Raw genomic sequence first — 20,430 nt, 5'->3', positions numbered from 1 at the left:
CTGCTATCGAGAAAATAATACGGAGTACAAAAGATAAGCTACTGTAGCTTCTTGTTCAAATTTCCCTCTTTCAGTACAGAAACTATGACAGGTTAATCCCCTTCAACAATTCAATATGTTTGCCAATCTTTTTCAGTTGTATTAGCACCGGAGCGGACAGACTGAAATATTATCCCGACAAGCACACGATGGACGTAAATTATCAGTTCGGTTCAGAGCTCAGAGCAAGGAGAGCTCAAATTCAGGTACATCGTCAGAACACTGTACATTACCGATGAAATCAAAGATCGTCCCGTATCGTCCCTGATCTACATCTGGGCTCCCGGTAGTGCTAACTCACCTGGCCAGAGATCACGGCAGTTGGAAAAGGAACTGAGCACGTCAGAATAAAGGGAAGCTGCAGCAACGCCAGCCCCTCACCTAAACACAGAGAATTTGAGCCACGCATGCATACGCATCTCATCCACATATGCATCATTTCTGCAATCAATCGATCTGCTGCCTTCCATCACACAACCACTTTTCCTTCTTCCATTAGCATACATTCAGACTTTCTGATTACCAACCAATGGTTTCAGAGAAAGTTGTGTTGTGTTGCCGCCGTACGTCTAACGTCTTCCGCGAGTCTGGCCAACAAACAATCTAATACGTACAGTACTGATCAGACCTCACAACTGGGCTATAAAATCCCAGGCATTGACCCATGTTCTTGCATCCCACACAGAAGCATAAGCGTCTGGCCATCGCTTCCGATCTCAAACCATCTCAAAGAAACAGGCTGATCAGATCAGCTAGCCATGGCTTCCACCGTAAGCTTCTTGGCCATGATCATGGCGTGCACGCTCCTCGCTAGCAGCACGTGCCACGCCGCGCGCCACTTGGCCGACACGACCCCGGCGGCCGCCGCTCCCGCTGCCCCTGCAGCCGCTGTTCCTGGCCTCCCGGCCGTGCCAACCTTGCCAACACTGCCACCAATGCCGGCTGTGCCCACAGTGCCAGCCGCGACCATGCCACCAATGCCGGCCGTGCCCGCGATCACCGCGCCGACCATGCCAGCTGTGCCCACAGTGCCAGCCGCGACCATGCCGCCTATGCCGGCCGTGCCCGCGGTCACCGTGCCGACCATGCCGGCTGCGCCCACAGTGCCAGCCGCGACCGTGCCCACAGTGCCGGCCGCGCCCGCGATCACCGTGCCGACAATGCCAGCCGTGCCCACGGTCACCGTGCCGCAGGTGACACTGCCCCCTATGCCGGCGATCACCATCCCTTCCGTGCCAAAGGTGACGATGCCCCCGATGCCCGCCATTGTCATACCCAAGGTGACCGTTACCATGGCGCCGATGCCCGCCATTGTCGTGCCCAAGGTGACACTGCCTCCGATGCCTTCCATCCCGACCGTGAACGTGCCTATGCCGTTCCTAGCACCGCCTCCATCAGCGTAGGCGCGCTCCTCATCGTGCATATTCTTGATGTGCGTGGCAGGATCACTCGGTTGCTAGTGTGTTTTCGTGTTGTGCGTCCTACATTTCAAGCCTCAGCTGTTCGTACTTTGTACTGGTTGACGTATGTGAGAATGTACTGTTAGTGTGTGTTGAGTTGCCCCATTGTATGTATGCGGTACTTCTCCATATCTATATGTATATTTTGAGCTTTTTTACGCCACGAGTTCATATTTTTCTTCACTGTTTGTACAATCCCACTTATTGATTTATTAGCTAAAAACATTTGCTCAAAAACTGACTCGAAGATTTGGAGGTTGACCTAAAACCAGGGACGGATCCAAGGGGGGGCGCCGGGGGCTCCCCCCCTCCCGAGAAATTTCATTTTAGTTAATAGTTATTGATTAACTTATTAAAAATCACCATAAAATAGTTGAATACTATCATTTCGTCCCCCTAATCCCAACTCGCCCCCCTCATGTCAAATTTCTGGCTCCATCCCTGCTAAAAGCAAGCAAGATATATGTGGAATACTGTGTGCATCCTCGCTTCTGACTCCTGTCCTACAAAATAAACACATTAAGCATGATAGAAAGGTAAAAATGCACTACAATTCATCATTTATGCCATGAATAACTCCAGGAAATTCCACCATCTAATGGCTCTCACTTTCAACCGGGAGACTCTGCCAATGATGCTCCATATTTTATGAGATAAGTGTAATTTTTGTTCCTCAATTGCCATAAAAGTACAAAATTGATCCCGGCCCTAAATTTCTTTTTACAATTATTTAGTTACTCAATTGGTAAAACCGAATAATTTTGGTCATTCGTCCCGCTCCAAAACATATATAGGCAAAGAGGTGGACAGTGATGAAGTACATTGTCTCTAGATGTAAGAGTGTGAAATGGAATGTTGAAGTATAATGTCGCTGACACCTTCAGCTTGAGGTTGAGGTGGAGTAGCAAATAGTATCTTTGTCTTCGCTCGGTTCGAGTTGATGTGCAAATTGGTTGGTGCATAAAACACACCAACAAGTAAGAGATATTGAGTTCGGCAAAGAACTAAACGCAATATGATGTCTTCCGCCTTTTCCTTCGATGGAATATGATATCTTCTCACAAGAAAATATACTCCGATATACAGACAAAAATACTTTAGTTTAAGATTACAAACCCTATAGAGGCAGGTTTTCCTATAGATGGCCAACAGGCATGGCTCGCGCGCGGCCCCGTGAAGTCTGAGAATAGAGGGGTCGAGCCGGCCCGGTCCCAAACCGTGTCCTCCTGGCCTAGGCGTGGCACGAAGCCTGATTGGGCCAGCCAGGGCCCGTTAAGGTCCGCGGGGCCTGAGCAAAGCCCTTCTCTGCATAAGGCCCAGCTAAGAAAAATAAAAAAAGGGTTACAATGGGTAAAAAATGGATAGATAATGGGCCAAAATTGTTGAGCTGGGCCAAAATTTTGAATATCGATGGGCCAAATATAGGAAAAATAAAAAGATAAAAAAATAAATATAAACGGGCCGTGTCTGGCTGGCCTGGGTGGGGACTTGAGGTGGAGGCCCAGGCGTGGCACATGCAGGTCTTCGGGCCAGCCCGGCCCGATTAAGTTTGTGCCGGGCGGCGCCACAACCAGTTCAGGCCCCGCCGGGCTTTCGAGCGTTGCGGAAAGCTCCGGCCCGTTGGCCATCTATGCCCCGACCCCTCCCCAGTCCCCAAACCCCGAAGCGTGCTGTGACGGGTCGCTTTCTTAGCACAAGGACAACCAAATCCACTGATTTATTATAATATACTAGTGGAAATGCCCGTGCGCTGCCACAGCCCAACGCACATGTCACGACCACTTTAAAATATGATCTTTATTAGTGCACTAAAAAATCATCATTCAAATTCTGTACCAAATTTTCACATTCTAACAAGAAAAGATCCAATACAAAAGTTCAAAACATAAAGCGAATTTGTATACATTCAAAAGTCTGGAATCCGTAGAAAAAAGATGCTAATTTCAAGCATGCAGTCGAACTATCAGTAGATGCTCATTTCTAATCACAGCATGCACATGGTAATCATTCGGTGCATGGAAGAACGCTAATCTATCTATTATCCATAGCAACTACCATCAATTAGGTTGGGAGTACATCTCAATTAGCTATCGAATTATCCGTCGATTCGTGCAAAGCACCACAACAAACGAAAACAACAAGGACTCGCCGGATGGTTGAGCTATGGCCGGCCACCTACTGGATCTCATGCGTGGATGGCGGACGACGGCCACTTTTTGGATCATGCGTTGGCGGACAGCGGTCGTCGGGTGGATCTCGCGTGGGGTCGGTATGCTTGGAGTGGCCAGGCCACGAACTGCAGCAAGAAAAGAAGTGACGTCCATGTGAAGGAAGGAGCGGGAGGTCAGGGGAGAGAAGGGAGGCGGGTGGGGTGGGGTGGGGTGGGGTGGGGGGGGGGGTTAGCCAAAGAGGAAGGGGGTTGCGGCGGCGGGGGCGATGGAGCAGGTTGGGTGTTGGGTGGGGCGTCGGGAGGGGATCGAGCAGGTTGGGCGCTGGGGGCGTCCGGGTCGAGAGAAATAACGAGCGGTGGCATATTAGCCGTAATTTTGATGACATGACGTACGGCGACGGTCGTACCATCACCACCAACTCCAATTTAATATATTGGTATGGATTTATTCTAAAGTACACAACCATTCATCACCAAGTAACTCATTTGAACCCGCAGTGCACACATACACATGTACTGTCCTTGCAGCAGCCATCTTGATCACCGGCGTAATGGCACCACGGAATACAAGTCCAGGACTTAGACATTTCACAGGAGATTGTGGTGCTGTGGTCGTCGCATTTTCTCTGAACCACATCTACACAGATGAAAGAAATGTTTTTATTTGATTAACATCACATAATCCTTATATGGAGAAAAGAGATTCAGCATCCTCTTCTTACCACAAGACGCGAGGAGGGACATTATCAGGATCAATGCAACGATGAAAATGATCTTGTCAGCCATGGATAATTCTTGACTTGGCCGTCGATTTATCAGGACATATGTATTTATAGGAAAGATTTCACCTACCTTCTGTATCGGTCATTTATGTCTTCACAATTAATTTCTGCTCTAGCATTAATTTCTAAATATTGGATAAATTTGATAAGATGAACAATATTAATGCGCTACTATAATTTTAGTCCATTTGCAATAAATATTTGCTCTAGAACTATTTTCAAAAGATCAGATAAATCTTTAGAAATTAATTCATGTCATCAATTAATATCCAATCTTTAGAAATTAGTTCAATATATACAATCTGCACGTGTTCAGATTAAGATTTACATGGGATCAGAACTTCATGGAAATCGACGGAGATCCTGATATTACTTTAGACAACCTTTATCGACATTCTTTTTGGAAGATAAATATTTAAATTTATCCACTATGGCTTTTTATATGCGGGCATGCCACTGTACAGTTGTATAAAATTAAATTGATTTTAAAATATTGAAACTTGCTTCTTATAAATCATCGACTACTTGTAGTATCCCAAGTTCACATGTATTTTTCAAAAAAATCCTCGGAAGAGTTCCAGTTAATTACATGTGTGTGTGTATATATATATAAATTCGCACAAGACCTCCGATTAAGCTACACTAAAAGGTCAATGATCATCGTCACATAATATCATATTCATGCCCTTGTACAGTTATGAACACAAACAGATAACACAAGCACATAAGACTTCCTTCATCCAACAAAAGATGTCTCAACTTTGACTAAATTTGAATGCATTTATACATTAAATCATGTTTAGATACATCTAAATTTTGATAGACTTGGGATATTTGGAAAAGCCAGCGGTGGCGCGTCGATTAGACAGGTGACAAGAAATGTATTTCTGGAGTGGACGACACGCGCCCTTCAACTGAGTGGCGGAGGCTCGGAGCAGAGAAGCAGCACCAGCTCGTCACCTAAACACAGAAAATTCCACATCGACCGGTCGCCGCAGCTGATCTCCTGTCACGGACCGTACAAACCACTTTCCTTTTCTTGATTAGTTAACAGACACACATTCTGATGACCAACCATGGTTCGAACTTGAGAGCAAGTTTTGCGTGCCAACCGTGACGACTGACGAGTCTGGCTGGCCAACGACCGATCCAAGTATCCAACTAATCAGAAACTCGCCCGAGAGGCCGAGACTATAAGTTCCCAGGCATTAAATCATGTTCTTGCATCGCAACAGAACAGATCCAAAGGGACATTACGAAGCAAACCATCTCAAAAGAAACCAGCAGCCAGCCATGGCTTCCGCCACGAGCTTCTCCCTGGCCGTGATTCTGGCGTGCATGCTCCTCGCCAGCAGCACATGCCAAGGCGCGCGCCACTTGGCTGACACGACTCCGGCGGCCGCTCCTCCCGCTGCCGCCGTCATCCCCCCTGGCATTCCGGCCGTGCCGACATTGCCCACGGTGCCAGCGGTGACCATGCCACCCATGCCGGCCGTGCCCGCGGTCACCGTGCCATCCGTGCCGCAGGTGACCCTGCCGCCCATGCCCAAGGTTACGATGCCGCCGATGCCCGCCGTCGTCGTGCCCAAGGTGACCATGGCGCCGATGCCCGCCATGGTTGTGCCCAAGGTGACGATGCCGCCGATGCCAGCCATCGTCGTGCCCAAGGTGACCATGGCGCCGATGCCTGCCATTGTCGTGCCCAAGGTGGCCATGGCGCCGATGCCTGCCATCCCGAGCGTGAACGTGCCCATGCCGTTCCTGGCGCCGCCCCCGTCAGCATAGGCGTGCTCCACTTGACGGGGTGGCCAGGGTCTTCTACACGCTGCACTGGCTAGGTCATCTCGGTTTGCTGTCGCACAGTATTTGTTTTCCCGTTGTACGTCCTACGTTTCAAGTTTTGGCACTTCGTATTTTCTTTCCCCGTTGGTGTATGTAGGGTCTGTTGATTGTCGAGAGTTGTCTCATTGTACGTATCCGGTATATTTCCATGTGTTTAAACCATATATTCTACGACATGTCGACGATGTCGTGTTTATCTTTAGAAGTGCGCTTGGTTGTACTCCGTAACTCGTAAGTAGACGAGAAAATCATTGACCGAATTCTACCACCCACAAAAAAAGAAGAAGAGAGTGCCGCTGCCGGGTCGCCGTCGGCAGAGTCCAATCCCTGTAATCTGCTTCTGAACTCCCATTGGCGCGCGCCTCACCTGGATCGAGATTAATACGACAAGCAAAGCTCTGCAGCAAACGTTTTTCCTGTCGGACAAAACAACAAACGGACGGATGGAAAGGAACAGCAAAAGAAAACGTGAGAATAGAAGCGCCGGGAGGGGACTCTTCCGATACCCGACGCTTGATTTCGGCCGTCTGCTTTGGGTTGGATGGATATATGCCTGGGCAAAAAATTATCCATAAAATTAATTATGGGGTTAAAGAATAAATGAAAATCGACTCCGCTGGGGATCGAACCCAGAATCTCTGGTTCCGTAGACCAGCGCCTTATCCATTGGGCCACGGAGTCTTTGTTATTATATCTAATTATACTAACTTACTAATCTATTAATAACTAGCGACTTCTCGTGGCTCATAACACGATTAATCATCCATCAACAGAACACTAACCAGCTGCTAGAGGTAAAACGTTCTAGTCGAACAGTCTGGATTTCAGAAGGAAGGATCATCTGTGAGAATTTCCACCCCCAATAAAAAGAAGTTCACTGAACCTGGCCGGTGCTGTTGTTGTTCACTATTGGGCACGGTAACCATCAGGGACCAAATACCATCATTTTCATGCCTCCCGCCGCTCACATATATATTCCCCTTTAAACGGAAACAAAAAAAGAAGAAGAACTATATTCCCATATGATTCTTAATCATCTTTTGATCGTGTTGTGAAGTTGCAAACCACTCACCAGAAATCATATCGATCGCACGTACACACACGCGCGCGTGGATTACGCGCATCGGATGATCTTAGAAACATTATCCAAGAATCAGAATCCAGCACCCCTTAATCCCCAACTACCTAGTACTCTGCTACTGCTAGAACAATTAACAAAGACGAGATTAAGATAATCCTCAGTACTTTATACTATCGCAACATCAGCTGAGCAGAGCATAATAAATAACAAGCAAACAAACAAAAAAGTAAAAACAGAAATCCCGAGCAAGCAAGCAAGCAGCAGCGGGGAGGTGATGAATGACGCCGCCGATTTCGAGGGCGGACACACGTATACATCTCGTTCTCATCCCCCAATCCAATGATGCAATGCAACGCCAAGGAGATCCGACAAGGACGCAGAGCACCGGGAGATAGGCTGCAAAAAACCGCGGCACCAAGTTCCCTCGTTATCCCTCTCGCCCAGGGAGGAAAAATCCAAGCGAAATCGCCCACGGGTCCCGTCCCCTCTTCTGTCTCACACTACACGCACCTGTAGTCTGTAGTAGCCTGCCTGGGAGTCTGGCGCTGCCTTCGCCTTTGCGGTGTGGAAGAAGAAGACTTGTCATTTCTCATGATCTCGTCCTCATCTCAGCAGCAGCACAGGGATTTTGCCTTGCTTTTTCATCGACTGCAATAAACAGTAGCACAAGACTATCTACAAGGTTTCTCGTTTCCGTTCCCCGTCGGCTGTGGCTGTATCTTCTGGAGCTAGAAGAAGAAGAGCTACAGTGCCGCAGGGTAGCTTTGCGCCGGCTTTGCGGAGCAGAGCTTGGCTTGGCGTTTCGTTTCGCCCCCTTTCTGTTCCAGGTTTGCTTTTGCGGGCTCTTTCTTGGGTGGCTTCGCTAGCTTTTTTTGGGGGCCCCTTTTACTTGCTTCCATGGCAAAGTTTGCTGTTTTTGGTTAGGCTCGCTGCTGTTCTTGTTGCTTCTAGTTCCCCCCCCAGCAATTTGTGAGACTAGGAACTAGTGCTGTTCGTCTCCCTTGCAGCTAGTGGATTTTTCTTTTCTTTTCTCCGGGGCCAAAGAATCGTGGGATGGACAGCAATGCGAGATCGGCGGCGAGTCAGAAGAAGCCCATCGTGTAGAGATTTCCTTTTTTGTTCTTCTTCTAAGAAACCAAACGGGATGGGATTCTTCCCTCTTTTTTATTTCGAGCATCGATTGATCCTTCGTTGCTGATCTGCGCGTCTCTTCCAATGGCATCCGCAGCATGGACACCACCGACCTCGTCGAGCTGCTCTGGCACAACGGGGGCGTCGTCGCGCACTCCCAGAGACCGGCGGCGCCGAACCCCTCCGCCGCCGCCGCCGCCGACCACGGGGGCCAGAGCACCAGCGGGCTCACCGGGGAGGAGACCGCCGCATGGTTCCCGGACGCCGCCCTCGAGGACGACGACATGTATGCGCAGCTCTGGCACAGCGTCACGACTGCCCCGGACGGCGGCGGGCTCCCGGCGGGGCCTAGCTCTCGCCCCCCGCCGGGGGACTTGGCGCACCAGACGGCGGCGGCGGCGAGGCCGCCGATGAGCTCGAGCTGGACCGGCGACCTCTGCTCGACCTTCTGCGGCAGCAACCAGGGCCCCGTGGTGCCGGCGGGGGGCGGGGAGGGGAGCGCGGCATTGCCGTCCGAGGGGACGCGCGGGACGAGCACGCGCGATGGCGCCGGCACTTTTACCGGCACCTCCTCCTCCGGTGGATCCGGGAGCAACTTCGGGGCCTCCGGCTTGCCGAGCGAGAGCACCCATGGTGGTCACAAGAGGAAGGGGAGGGGCAGAGACGACTCGGATAGCCGCAGTGAGGTCTGTTTCTTTCTTGGTCTACTTTGTTCATGTTGCTTTGTTGCAAGTATATATTATTGCTTGAGCTGAAACTGAATGGAACTCATGAGGAAATCGTAGGATGCCGAGTTTGAGGCGACTGAGGAGACCAAGTCGTCGAGGCGGCATGGGTCCAAGCGGAGGAGTAGGGCAGCTGAAGTTCATAACCAGTCAGAGAGGGTAACTTGAGATACTACTCTGTAATCTTGTCTCAAGCCGTATAGGTAGCTTGCCTGTGGATTGTACTAATTTTAGTGTTGGTTATGATTGACTATGTAGAGAAGGAGGGACCGGATCAACGAAAAGATGCGCTCACTACAAGAACTCATACCCCATTGCAACAAGGTAAGAAACATGTATTATGCATCTTTTCTGATCAGGTGCAAGTCCCTGGATTGATACATTTCTGTTGGTGAGTGGTGGCATATCTAATTTTATCATGTTCATATATGTTTCTCTCCTTTTCAATCTTCATGCTTTACTTGGATAAACAATTTCAGGCCGATAAAGCATCGATATTAGATGAGGCAATTGAGTACTTGAAGTCCCTCCAAATGCAACTTCAGGTTTGGAATTTACTTTTTTCCTCCACCTGAACTCGGATAACCTCGTATAAGGTCAATTACAGACTAATAAATCTAACTCAGATTATGTGGATGACTACCGGAATGGCACCAATGATGTTTCCTGGTGCTCACCAATTCATGCCACCAATGGCTATGGGCATGAATTCTGCATGCATGCCTGCGGCACAGGGTCTAAATCAGATGTCAAGAGTGCCATTCATCAACCATTCCTTGCCAAATCACATCCCTATGAATTCATCTCCAGCAATGAACCCTATGTATGTTGCAAACCAGATGCAAAACATTCATCTGAGGGAGGCAAGTAATCACTTCCAAGTGGCGCCTCAGGTACAAACCGTTCATAGTGCCAGGACCCCTATGTAGCCAGTTTCAGTATAAGGTGCTTCTCATCACTCTTTCATTCGTTCCCCTAGCTTAGGTATCAATTATTTTGCAGGTAACAGGGCCATATGCTTATGCGTCACAAGTAGCACAACAAAACCAGATCCCGGAAGTACCAGATAGTACTGTTGTGCCAACTTCTGGGGCCGGACAACCACCTACCTCTGATGGAATTTAGAATGACCATAATCTTGTGAGACGTTGTACTAATCTTCACATGTTTCCGTTTTCTTGAGGAAATTGATGATATGGCCAGATAACTTGAGCTGCATATCAGCATATCTGTACTGAATTATCAGCATTCAGCAATTTTGCAATCATTCTTTGACAGATTAAGCTTTTGGGAAACTTACCAATTTAGGTCTATAATTTCTTACTTTGCATATGAAACCAGAGCTGCATAACATTTCAAATTTTGTCGAAGGATGACTCTGGATTTTGTACTGATGAGGCCGTCCTCTTTCAGCTCAACCTTTTTCATGAAAGCTGACCAGTTGTTTTCATCTGATCTGTCATCTGATGGACTAGTTGTTGATGCCAGTTCTTCCTGCTTTGACATATTTTTAGCACTGTCGATGAATTTTAACGGTTGAACGTCCATTTCGTCATTAGTGAAGATGTGGATAACTTCAGAATTCAGAACCAATTGGTTTAACCATCCCTTTCTCGATATTTACAGGGTATGGACTACAACGTTGACCTGCACAAGGGCCGTCTTTCAGGAACTTGCTGAAAATACCTAACATGAAGCTGATAGCATCCATATTGCTGCTATATGTCTCGATCAATATGCGTCTGATATAAATGCTAGAAGTATTTGTAAATGCAGATAGAATTTCTCTCTCCCAGAGATATTAAGTTGCTAACTCCAGTTCCCTCTGTATGTACTAACTAATCATAACATTATTCAGTTGGCAGTCATTTTAACAAAAAGTACTATGGCAACCTTTACCCTCCCTTTTGTTTTGTTATCGTCTGTGAAATGTCTGGTTTATTCAAGAGAAGGAAAATAGGGGTTTAAACGCCTGTTGTCAAATGACCAACATCCAACCAACCAGATCCAACAGGAAGGAACAAAAGAAGTCAAAACAACATTTCCTGCTGAAGCTGATTGGACAACAAACAGCAGTGTTCTTCAAACCCAAAGTACAGACATATGAAGATTGCCATTTTTGGTCAGTGCTACCACTAGCAGCATCCTACATGTATCACTTATCTAACCCATGCATTTCTCTAAGACCACTTCCTTTTTGTGGAAAGATTTGGCCTACAGGGGAAGAACTTGTCAGGCCATCACGCTGTCTGTTTCATCGTGTCAGTGTGCTGCGCATCGACAAAGTTTTTGGCATCGTTCCTCTTGTGGCTCGCAGCAGCCGGAGCTGAAGCCTGGAAATTATGTGTGGAGCCCTGCGCTTGCAAATGCCAGCCTCTCTCTCTCTCTCAGTTTCAGGTATACAAGATTTTCATCCTGTTTTGCCACCTTTACAGCACGCGGTGCACGCTATTGTTAAATGGTCCTGCTTTCACATGCTACTGGGGCCTGTTCATTTCAACTAGTCATGGGATCGTATCCCCTAAGCTTTACACTCTACCACAACTTACTAGATCCCCTGGAACTCATCGCTCCTCCGTTGCTTTTGTCATTCCGTTGTTTTTCCAGGATTATACGCTGTATGTCGCTCGCCTTCGTCAAAGCTTAGCCGGAGGAACACTGCCAGGGCGCTGCTGTTTCTCAACAGCGATGTCCATGTTCTAGTTGTACCCTGTTGTATATGCCCTGCATTGCCGGAACATCTACAGTAGAAGTGATGTGCATATCTCGTTCTTCCCTAAGGGCTAATTGAGAGCGATTGATGCTCATGTCTGCATCCTGTTTTTACTAGCGGTCGGCTTCGGATAGAGTCTATGAGCACTGGAATCCGGGACCATATCCTGTTTGGTGTTGAAAAGGCTAGGGATCCTTTTAATTTTTCTTTTGTTGTAGTGGAATATATATCTGCTCATGCCCGAAAGAAAAGCTGACAACCTGCAACGAAAATAATTGAGCAGTTTGATGTAAGATGTAACTTCGTTTCAGGACTTTGATGTTGCAACATCGGAAAAAAAACAAGAGTTCGATGGCTTCGCCCGGGTTCGAACCGGAGACCTTCAGTGTGTTAGACTGACGTGATAACCAACTACACCACGAAACCTTTTTGATGCTTATCATCTTTTCACGATAAATAACAAAGAACATCTACAGCTTCTATTTTCCAGGGAAATTGTTTGTACGGAGTACTTGAATCGGAATCCAAGGATCTCAGACCCGTGATTACTACACACCCAAACCCGGCGGTTATGGAGCATGACAAGCAACAACACCGATTGACCTGGTTACCTACCCAATGAGGTCGCCAGAGCAAACATTCACTAGCCAGCCTTAGCTTTGCGCCGACGGCCCTGGCCATGGAGCAAACAAACGCAATCAAAGCTCTGCCGCTCTTTCGAGAGGAAACGGAATGCCTGACGTGGTGATGTCCTACATGTAAGCAACCACCGTGGTAACTACCACACGTTAGAGGAGCCATAGAGGACTATCACATAGAGGAATTCGGCCTAGTATGGTGTCCAAAAATGCCGAGCCATAAATCATGCAGGTCGCTGGGCGCTGGCTCAAAGCTACTCTACTCTCCAGACTGGGAGACAGATATCCATGTTGTTGGTGTTTGTTTTAGTTTTCAGGCATATTGTACCCTCTCTTTTATACTGAATTAAATAAAGCAAGAGGAGACAAAGGGACACTATCTCTGCACTGGGAGATTTCTAGTTTTTGTTTTTCATCACCGAAAAGCAGCGGCTTATGATAGTACAATAAGGGAAGCATAGAAATGAAGACTAAGCCATTGGTTCGTTCATCCTGATCAAGCTTCAGGTTCAGATATCTGCCGCCTGGACTGGGTTGCCATCATTCATTCAGATAGCTTCAGGTTCAGATATGCAGGTCCTGAGTCCTGACATGGATGCTGGTCAGTGCAGAAGCTCGAACCCCTCACAGACAATACGCGCCGTTGCCTGCCTCGGATTTCACGATTATTACCCAGTTTGTGTCTGTAGACACAAGAACAGGCAATCTGTAACACAATATATTGACCTATTACTGCAAGAATAGGTATGTTCCATGTTTGCAATCTAGCCAAATCATCCACCCAAAATAAACCCCGACCATTCCTGGCACGTGACATTCAAGAGCCAGGCCAACGAAATCTAAAGAGGAACACCAAAACATCATCATCCGCATCTCCCAATTGAAAACAACACGACAAGACACTTCATTTGACGACGGCCGTCCAAATTTCAACACCAGGCAGGCTTGCTAGTCTGAATCATTTGACGACGAACTTCACGGTCGACTGTAGCTTAAGGCCGATGGTCGCCCTTGCAGCATTCCTCGCATGATCCCATGCCGCCTCAACGCCAACATCCTCACTCACACATCTACCCGAATCTTTGTAACGATGGTGATGTGGACTGATTTCGAGAAGCTTCAGGCGAGTGGCGACACGTGACAGATACGCCAAAAGCTCGACCAGCGGGGCTTGGGCAGCGAAACCTCCTACCAGAATGGTACGGAGCTTCTTGAGAGAGATATGCTCAGGCCAATCAACTTGGACATTGTCCAGATAATGGTGTTCTCCGCTGCAAGCCTGCATGCAAGGAAAATCAAACTGTTGTGAGTTCCTCATGTCCTGATGATACAGATCTAAAGATCCAAAGACTTGTTGCAATGTCGCAACCATGACCGGACAAAATATTATAGATCTCCAGAATAATCATAGTGATAGTCACTAACATAAGCCACAAGATCCAGAAACAGATGATTGATTTAATCTCTAGGATACAACATAGAATTTATAGCTCATAAACTAAGACATGGTCTGGTCTTCCATAGGTTATGTGTAGCAGTGTAGGAAATGGAGTATGGCATCTGTACAAAGCTTTCTTCAAATTTGACGAATTAGAAGTATTTGATATAATATTAAGTGCATGTTGTCATCAGAGCTAAATATTTGAGAAGACTTCAGTACTTGGAAAAAAAAGAACAATTTTCTTTTTCAGGAAAAAGTAGGAGAGCATCCTATTGCATTTTGTCATTGACAAGGTAAAACCTGTACAGAACAAAACGGAAAAAAAATGCAGATGAGATATAATACACATGTTCCTTGTGGGCAATTTCTTTTCCCTTCAAAAAGAAAAACAGGGTTTACAGACTAATAAAGGATCTGATGTAAACACAGAAAAAAAACCCTGAGGAATTTATGTTAACAACAGGAAAGAATCACTAACCAGGTGCGAATGTTTTTCTGTTAGCACATGCATGTTGTATGAAGTAGTTTAATCTATCATAACTTTGTAAGGCTTAGGCAGCATTAGTGCAAACAAAGATCTAAGAAGGCAATGCATTCTTGTATTCGAAAAAACATTTGGATTTTAGTTTTCACTGCATAAAATGAACTTTGTAATAGCATTTAGGACATACTTCTAGATGCAGCCTTTTAACAGAAGGAGTAGCTTTAACGAGATAAGCTACCGCAAGAACATTATTCCAAGATGGCAAAATAGACAAGCTGACCAACTGCAATACAGTGAACGTCTTCGCATGTAGTATAAAACTAGGCTCCTGCAGAAGAGCAAATGACACAGTTACGGTTTGATTACAAGAACAGATAGAAGGCAACGTATCAGGTGAAAACCTCTATTCAGTGAAAACTTGAAAACTTTCAATCCTAGCCATTAGCATTTCACGGAATAGAGGTTTTCACCTGATACGTTCCCCAATTAGAAACTGCTATCGAGTGATTTTATTCAACATGTGAAATAGAGGAAACAAAAATATAGATCTGAACCATATTAATGTACCTCTGACGGTGAAAGAAACCACAAGGTGACTTTCTTGAGTCTTTCCATGGCAAGTAAATCATCAGGAAGGGAACAATTTCTGTCCACGAATTTAATTGCTATCCTCCTCATACTGGGAGTACTCTCATATTTGATCTGTACCTGATGTCCATCATACTCAAATATGTCTAGGCTTATGGAATGGATATTGATACTCTTCAATTTCTGGCAACAAGATATATGCAACTCTAACAACGTTTCATGGGAAATCCTTATATTAACCAAATCCTCACAACATTGCAATTTTAAATCACGGAGAACAGGGAAGCAAGAGAAAATGTTTTGGATGTCAGAATCAGCTGTAGTGACGCGCCTTAGCGAAAGTTGTACAAGAGAAGAAAAGCCACTGGAATGCACCGGTGTACTGAATATGCAATTTGTCAGGCTTAACTTCCGCAGTAAGGATCCTCGTCCATCGCCAAAACAATGCAAAGGGAAGTTATAACGACTTGCAGTCACTGAATGCCGTGAACAAGAAATCCCATTTTCACACAAGTGAAGTGTCACATATTTTGCATCTGACTTTGAGGCAAACTGTACCCATTTGTCAAGGTAGACAGCATGAGTGGAGTTCAGATCAAAATGGACCGCAAAATATCGAACACCACTTCCCTGATGGCGCAGCAACAAGTCATTTATTCCTTCAATGAATTCCTTAGATCTTAAACTCCTCGAGCCGGGGTCGTTGCAATCTGAATTGCCCTTAGCAAGGATCTTGCGGTCGTCGAGTATAAGATCAGAGAATTTTTTTCTCTGTCCTCTGTAAACAGAATTGGTCACTGCAGCCTCTTGGATTGCGAGTGACGATATCATGTTTTCCACTCCAGCTTGGTCTTTGTATGATTTCCTCTTCCTATCCATGCCACAATCTCCTGAAAAGAAAAACAGATTTCTCACTGGAGACATCAAAGGGACATACAGTCCGATTATAGAAAACTTGCGACTCCTAAAAACAACACGATGTACATTTCCGTTCAAAACATCAAGGGCATATCAAGCCTAATTGCACAAAGCTTGACCAGACAACCATTGGTTGGACAGTCCTAGAAACAGGTTACAGGATCATTGCAAGAAGTGCAACCTGAATTGGCTTCAGCTGGGATGTTGTCAATCGTTAACGATGAGAACATGCTCTCCAGATCTTCATCCAGCTGCGACCTGTTGCTGGAATGTCCAATGTGCCCTCTGCGTAATCTCCTCTTCTTATCATCATGACGATCACCTGGAAAGCGTACAACGTGGGTTTCAAGTTCGAACCATCAAAGGAGGGATATGAAAGCCACCACTAAGCCATACAAAGTCTCATGGCATTGGCATGTAAGTGCAAGTAGCTAGAGTTTGACAAGAAAACCGATCGTTCTTTAATCTTTATGCTGTCAGCGAAAATAGCAACCCATAAACAGGCCACCGACACCGAATTCCCTGGAGCAAAATCGCCGATCCGAGACCTTGATCCTCCCCCTCCCCTCCCCCCCACACCCCTACCCCCCTAGCTCCCGGCACGGATGCATCCCTAGCATAACGGATCGCGATTGGGTGGATGCTACCGAGGGAGCTGCTCCGTGCGGTAGCATTCAATCTATAAGAAAAGAGTAGGATAACAATCGGGGGAAATTGATCGAGATCGGGAGAGAGAGGGGGTGACCTCTTTGCGAGTTCCGCGGCGGCGGCGGCGGTAATGTGCGGCTCATGCCGCCGCCTAGGTCGGGTTGCCAGGGAGACGCCGCAAGACTTGCTCAGGACCTGGGGAGGGGGAGGAGAGGACGGGGAAGGGCCGAGAAACTGTTTGCGCAATTCTCAGTCGTGGTTAAGTGGTAACGCACGGGATTTCCGTTTTTGCAGGGGTTTTGGTGGCATTTTTTTTTCTTATTTCCACGAGTGAGCCATCGGGCCGGACTTCTTTAGGCCGCCCTGAAGCATGGAAAATAGCCCGGCACGGCACAGCTAAATCGGGCCAGGCCAGGTACGAGGCATGTGATGGGCCGAGCTTTTTTTTCCTTCTAGGCATCTGGGAAAAATGATGGGACCCATCCAGCACAACACGGGCCTGGCATGGCAAAGGTCCAGCCTGGGAAGCCCGCTCATTCCGGCCGACCAGCCTAAGCCACCTACACTATTCTTTTTTTTTTCCTTTTCATTTAAAACAGAGCAAACCAGCCCCGTCCACCTCGCTTATTTCCTCTTGGTTTTTTCTTTTCTTTCTGTGCTGCACACTTCCAGTGACTCACTTTTTTCTAATTAAAAAAATACAGCCCGGTATTTACGTGAAAGTAAACAGTTAGATACTGTTCGAATCGTTTTGTTGCGAGTCCAGATAGTTAGATACTATGCGCTGTTTGGTTGGGTCGTGGCTTATCTAAAAGCAATCGTGGAATGTCTATTGCGAAAAAGCAGTTGTGCGTGTCCGATGTGGGAAGGCTAGTTTGACAAACTACTATAGTAAGTGTCCAAGTCGGAATCGGACACGAATAATAATTGACACGCATTTTTTCAAACCATGTTTTGTTCAAAAAGCTTTCGGTCGGACGGGAAGGGTGTTGTTTGGTACTTTATTTATTTTTTCTTTTTATAAGGCGTATTTTTAACTGACCGAAACAAATTATTCTACAAACAAGATGGTTTGTTAATGCACATTGTGTGATATAAACTTGGAAACATGAGTAAAGTTAGGTAGTATTCTTAAAAGGAATGGATAGCATTAATTTTATTTCACATAAACTGTACTCTCTCCGTCGAACTAAAACCCACAACAAGAATTATGGAACGGAGTGAGTATACTAATGATAAAGTTGTAGGTCGGTCAATGATCGTCTTAATTAATCAAATACCCCCGTAAAAAGAGATGGAAAAATAGTTTTTGTTTGAAAATTCTATAAAACCGCACGTAGTTATTTTTTAGGAAAAAAAGCAGGTGATCTGCTATTGCATTAAGAAGGAGTGAGAAATTGTTGTTACGGCCTGACAACTCAAGTCAGGAAAGAACCAAACACAAACAAACTCCGAATCTGTCCGTCAGTTCGGCTATACAGGAGTAAGATCTAAGTTGCAACCCCCTCCCTTAGGAGGCTAAGCTCTTCTCTAATTGACAAACTAGTACAGTCAAACTTTGTTGTTCAAAAACTCTTCCATTTATTTCTTTCCGTAGTTTTCAAATCACTTTTGTTCATCATTTCTATATGACCGCCGTAGAGTTCCAAAGGAAATCCAAGCTAGCTTTTTAGTGCATGTGATCCTTTGGTGGCGTATAAGGAAGCAATTTACTTGAGTATTTTGGTTCTCAAATTTGGAGTTGGGAATGGTGCATCTGTGCGGTGGATGAACGACGGGGTAAGAGAACTTGACTGGAATCAGTGATTCCAGTTTTTGTGGCAACATGCAAACAATCTAATTAAACTCAATCATTCTTTTTTGGATCATATGCTCAATTCGTGGGCAAAAAAAAATGCTCAATTCGTGGGCAAAAAGTGATTTGTTGCGCTACGCCACCTCCATATGATTTTTAGCTAATCTCCGCACATTTTCTACTACTCAAACCAAATTAACGCAGAAGAAAAGTAAAATAAAAAATAAACCAACGATTTCTACGGCTACGCAGGGGTAAGGCAGAATCAACCGTAGATTTATCCACCCGCACGAATCTCGAGGCAATACCTCCCCCCTTTTTCGGCAGTTTGAAACTTCCCCCCTTTTCCTGCCCTTCCCCCGTGCCCCTCGTTTCATTACCCCCCTCCTTCCTCCTCCCCGGGACACGCACCCGGAAAACCAAGTACCAGCAAGAAAGCAGAAACGCCCCAAGCGCAAGGAACAGCGAGAAAATCCGCGAGCTCTCGGACGCGATTCAGGGGAACCCTAGCGTCCCGATCGACCAGGGGGTTCCTTCGACCGATCGAGCAAGGGGCGCGCGACGGAGACTAGCTTCCGCGGTGATCCCATGGAGGGAGGCTCGAGCGGCGACGACGACTCCCGCGGTGACCCGATGGAGGGAGGCTCGAGCGGCGACGACTCCCGCGGTGATCCGATGGAGGGAGTCTCGAGCGGCGACGACCTCGCTGGGGCAGGGGCAGGGGCAGGGGGTGCCGGCGGTGAGGACTCGATGGATCAGGGCTCGACCGACGACGACTACGCTTCCACCGGCGGCGGCGGGGGTTCCATGGATCAGGGCTCGAGCGACGGCCCCTCGGGCGACGGGGAGGATCCGATGGTGTTCGACCATGACTCCGACGACAACGGCAGCGGCCCGCTCGTACCCATCGGCTCGAGCGACGACGGCTACTCTGCCGAGGAGCGTCGTCATCAGCACTACCTCGCCTCCAATGGCTCCTCTACCGCGGACGGCCGCGTGTCTCCTCCTCTGTCCTCCGGCTCGAACAACGGAGGACCCGCCTCCGGAGACCCTAATCAAGCCCCTCCCGCCAATGGCGTCGTCATCCACGACGATGACGAGGACGAGGACACCTTCGTCGATATCACAGGCCATGTCGACATCGCAGCCATCGTCAGCGAGTTGAGGCAGGAGGCGGCCAGCGAAGACGGCTCTTCGAGTTCTTCCAGTGAAGGCGGCTCGTCGGATTCCTCCGAGGACGAGTCCTCCGATGACGACACAGGCCCTCCTGCTCCTTCTCCCAGTGAAGGCTGATCGTCGCAGCCTAAGATTTCGCTTGCAGAATCAACACCTAGGACGTGAAACGGCAACGATAGAAGACCTGGGATGCCTGCAGGCGCTCAAGCGCAGGCCCAGGCATGTAGGAAGCTGATGACTGATGAGTTAGTTCTGTTGCAATTGCATAGTTGTGTCTGTTCAATTCTTTCTTGCCGTTTCTTACTTCCTGAGTGACGATATACATGCTGAATTTGATGTTGCTTTCTTGCTATTCTTTTTTAGAATTTTTGCTGTCCAGGCAGTTGGTATGTCTCTTGTGGCACATATGCTGGGGTGGAATCCCTATGTTCATCTAAAACTGGTAGGAATTATTCCTGTACAAACAAAGGATATTTGCTGCAGCTTACAGGCATTGTGATTTTTCATATTCTTCCTCTCATGGTTATATGATGTGAATGTTCTTTCTGATGTTTCCATGGTATTATTTTCTTGCCAAAACTTTTAGAATTTTCGCTGGCTAGTTTTTATGTCTTGTGTGGCATTTATGTTGGTAGAAACCTTATGTTCAGCCTAAACTGGTAGGAATTATTTCTGTACAAACAAAGGATATATGCTGCAGCTTACATGCATTGTGATTTTTCATATTCTTCCTCTCATGGTTATATGATGTGAATGATATTTCTGATGTTTTCATGGTGGTATTATTTTCTTCCCAAAA

The 20,430-nt window shown here is 46.9% G+C and overlaps 5 protein-coding genes and 2 non-coding genes across 11 annotated transcripts; 4 read left to right on the top strand and 3 right to left on the bottom strand.

Annotated features, from left to right (window-relative positions):
• Window positions 1-719: 719 nt before the first annotated feature.
• Window positions 720-1,682, top strand: LOC112269986 (protein app1-like). Its single transcript, XM_024457577.1, has one exon. The coding sequence runs from the start codon at window positions 798-800 to the stop codon at window positions 1,440-1,442; it is 645 nt and encodes a 214-aa protein (XP_024313345.1). The 5' UTR covers window positions 720-797; the 3' UTR covers window positions 1,443-1,682.
• Window positions 1,683-5,544: 3,862 nt separating this feature from the next.
• On the top strand, window positions 5,545-6,495 carry LOC100839247 (protein PELPK1). The gene has a single exon (XM_024457578.1). It carries the CDS (start codon window positions 5,667-5,669, stop codon window positions 6,234-6,236), a length of 570 nt encoding a protein of 189 aa, XP_024313346.1. The 5' UTR covers window positions 5,545-5,666; the 3' UTR covers window positions 6,237-6,495.
• A 406-nt stretch (window positions 6,496-6,901) lies between these two features.
• Window positions 6,902-6,974, bottom strand: TRNAR-ACG. Its single transcript has one exon. It is a non-coding gene; the product is annotated as a tRNA-Arg (tRNA).
• A 733-nt stretch (window positions 6,975-7,707) lies between these two features.
• On the top strand, window positions 7,708-12,284 carry LOC100831583 (transcription factor PIF5). Of its 4 annotated transcripts, XM_024457575.1 has the most exons (10): window positions 7,708-8,474; window positions 8,603-9,191; window positions 9,291-9,389; window positions 9,489-9,554; window positions 9,710-9,775; window positions 9,857-10,123; window positions 10,233-10,370; window positions 10,857-11,352; window positions 11,438-11,627; window positions 11,838-12,284. In XM_024457575.1, exons 1-7 carry the CDS (start codon window positions 8,428-8,430, stop codon window positions 10,353-10,355), a joined length of 1,257 nt encoding a protein of 418 aa, XP_024313343.1. In that variant the 5' UTR covers window positions 7,708-8,427; the 3' UTR covers window positions 10,356-10,370; window positions 10,857-11,352; window positions 11,438-11,627; window positions 11,838-12,284. The 4 variants fall into 4 exon arrangements, with proteins under 4 accessions (XP_024313343.1, XP_024313342.1, XP_024313341.1 ...); XM_024457574.1 differs by having other exon boundaries at window positions 10,233-11,352; window positions 11,451-11,627; window positions 11,838-12,236; XM_024457573.1 differs by having other exon boundaries at window positions 10,233-11,352; window positions 11,838-12,236.
• Window positions 12,285-12,295: 11 nt separating this feature from the next.
• On the bottom strand, window positions 12,296-12,369 carry TRNAV-AAC. The gene has a single exon. It is a non-coding gene; the product is annotated as a tRNA-Val (tRNA).
• Window positions 12,370-12,964: 595 nt separating this feature from the next.
• On the bottom strand, window positions 12,965-16,915 carry LOC104581829. Of its 2 annotated transcripts, none has more exons than XM_010230592.3 (5): window positions 16,758-16,915; window positions 16,194-16,334; window positions 15,074-15,984; window positions 14,694-14,834; window positions 12,965-13,860 (listed from the first exon to the last, which is right to left on the bottom strand). In XM_010230592.3, the coding sequence occupies exons 1-5, from the start codon at window positions 16,801-16,803 to the stop codon at window positions 13,540-13,542; spliced, it is 1,560 nt and encodes a 519-aa protein (XP_010228894.1). In that variant the 5' UTR covers window positions 16,804-16,915; the 3' UTR covers window positions 12,965-13,539. The 2 variants fall into 2 exon arrangements, with proteins under 2 accessions (XP_010228894.1, XP_014752921.1); XM_014897435.2 differs by having other exon boundaries at window positions 15,074-15,981.
• A 2,128-nt stretch (window positions 16,916-19,043) lies between these two features.
• Window positions 19,044-19,748, top strand: LOC104581960 (PE-PGRS family protein PE_PGRS16-like). Its single transcript, XM_010231166.1, has one exon. It carries the CDS (start codon window positions 19,044-19,046, stop codon window positions 19,746-19,748), a length of 705 nt encoding a protein of 234 aa, XP_010229468.1.
• The last annotated feature ends 682 nt before the right edge of the window (window positions 19,749-20,430 follow it).

Source organism: Brachypodium distachyon, chromosome 1, assembly GCF_000005505.3.
Source record: "Brachypodium distachyon strain Bd21 chromosome 1, Brachypodium_distachyon_v3.0, whole genome shotgun sequence".
Lineage (NCBI taxonomy): Eukaryota > Viridiplantae > Streptophyta > Magnoliopsida > Poales > Poaceae > Brachypodium > Brachypodium distachyon.
The sequence above is the reverse complement of the archived record's forward strand: the minus strand, read 5'-3'. Positions and strand labels throughout refer to the sequence as shown.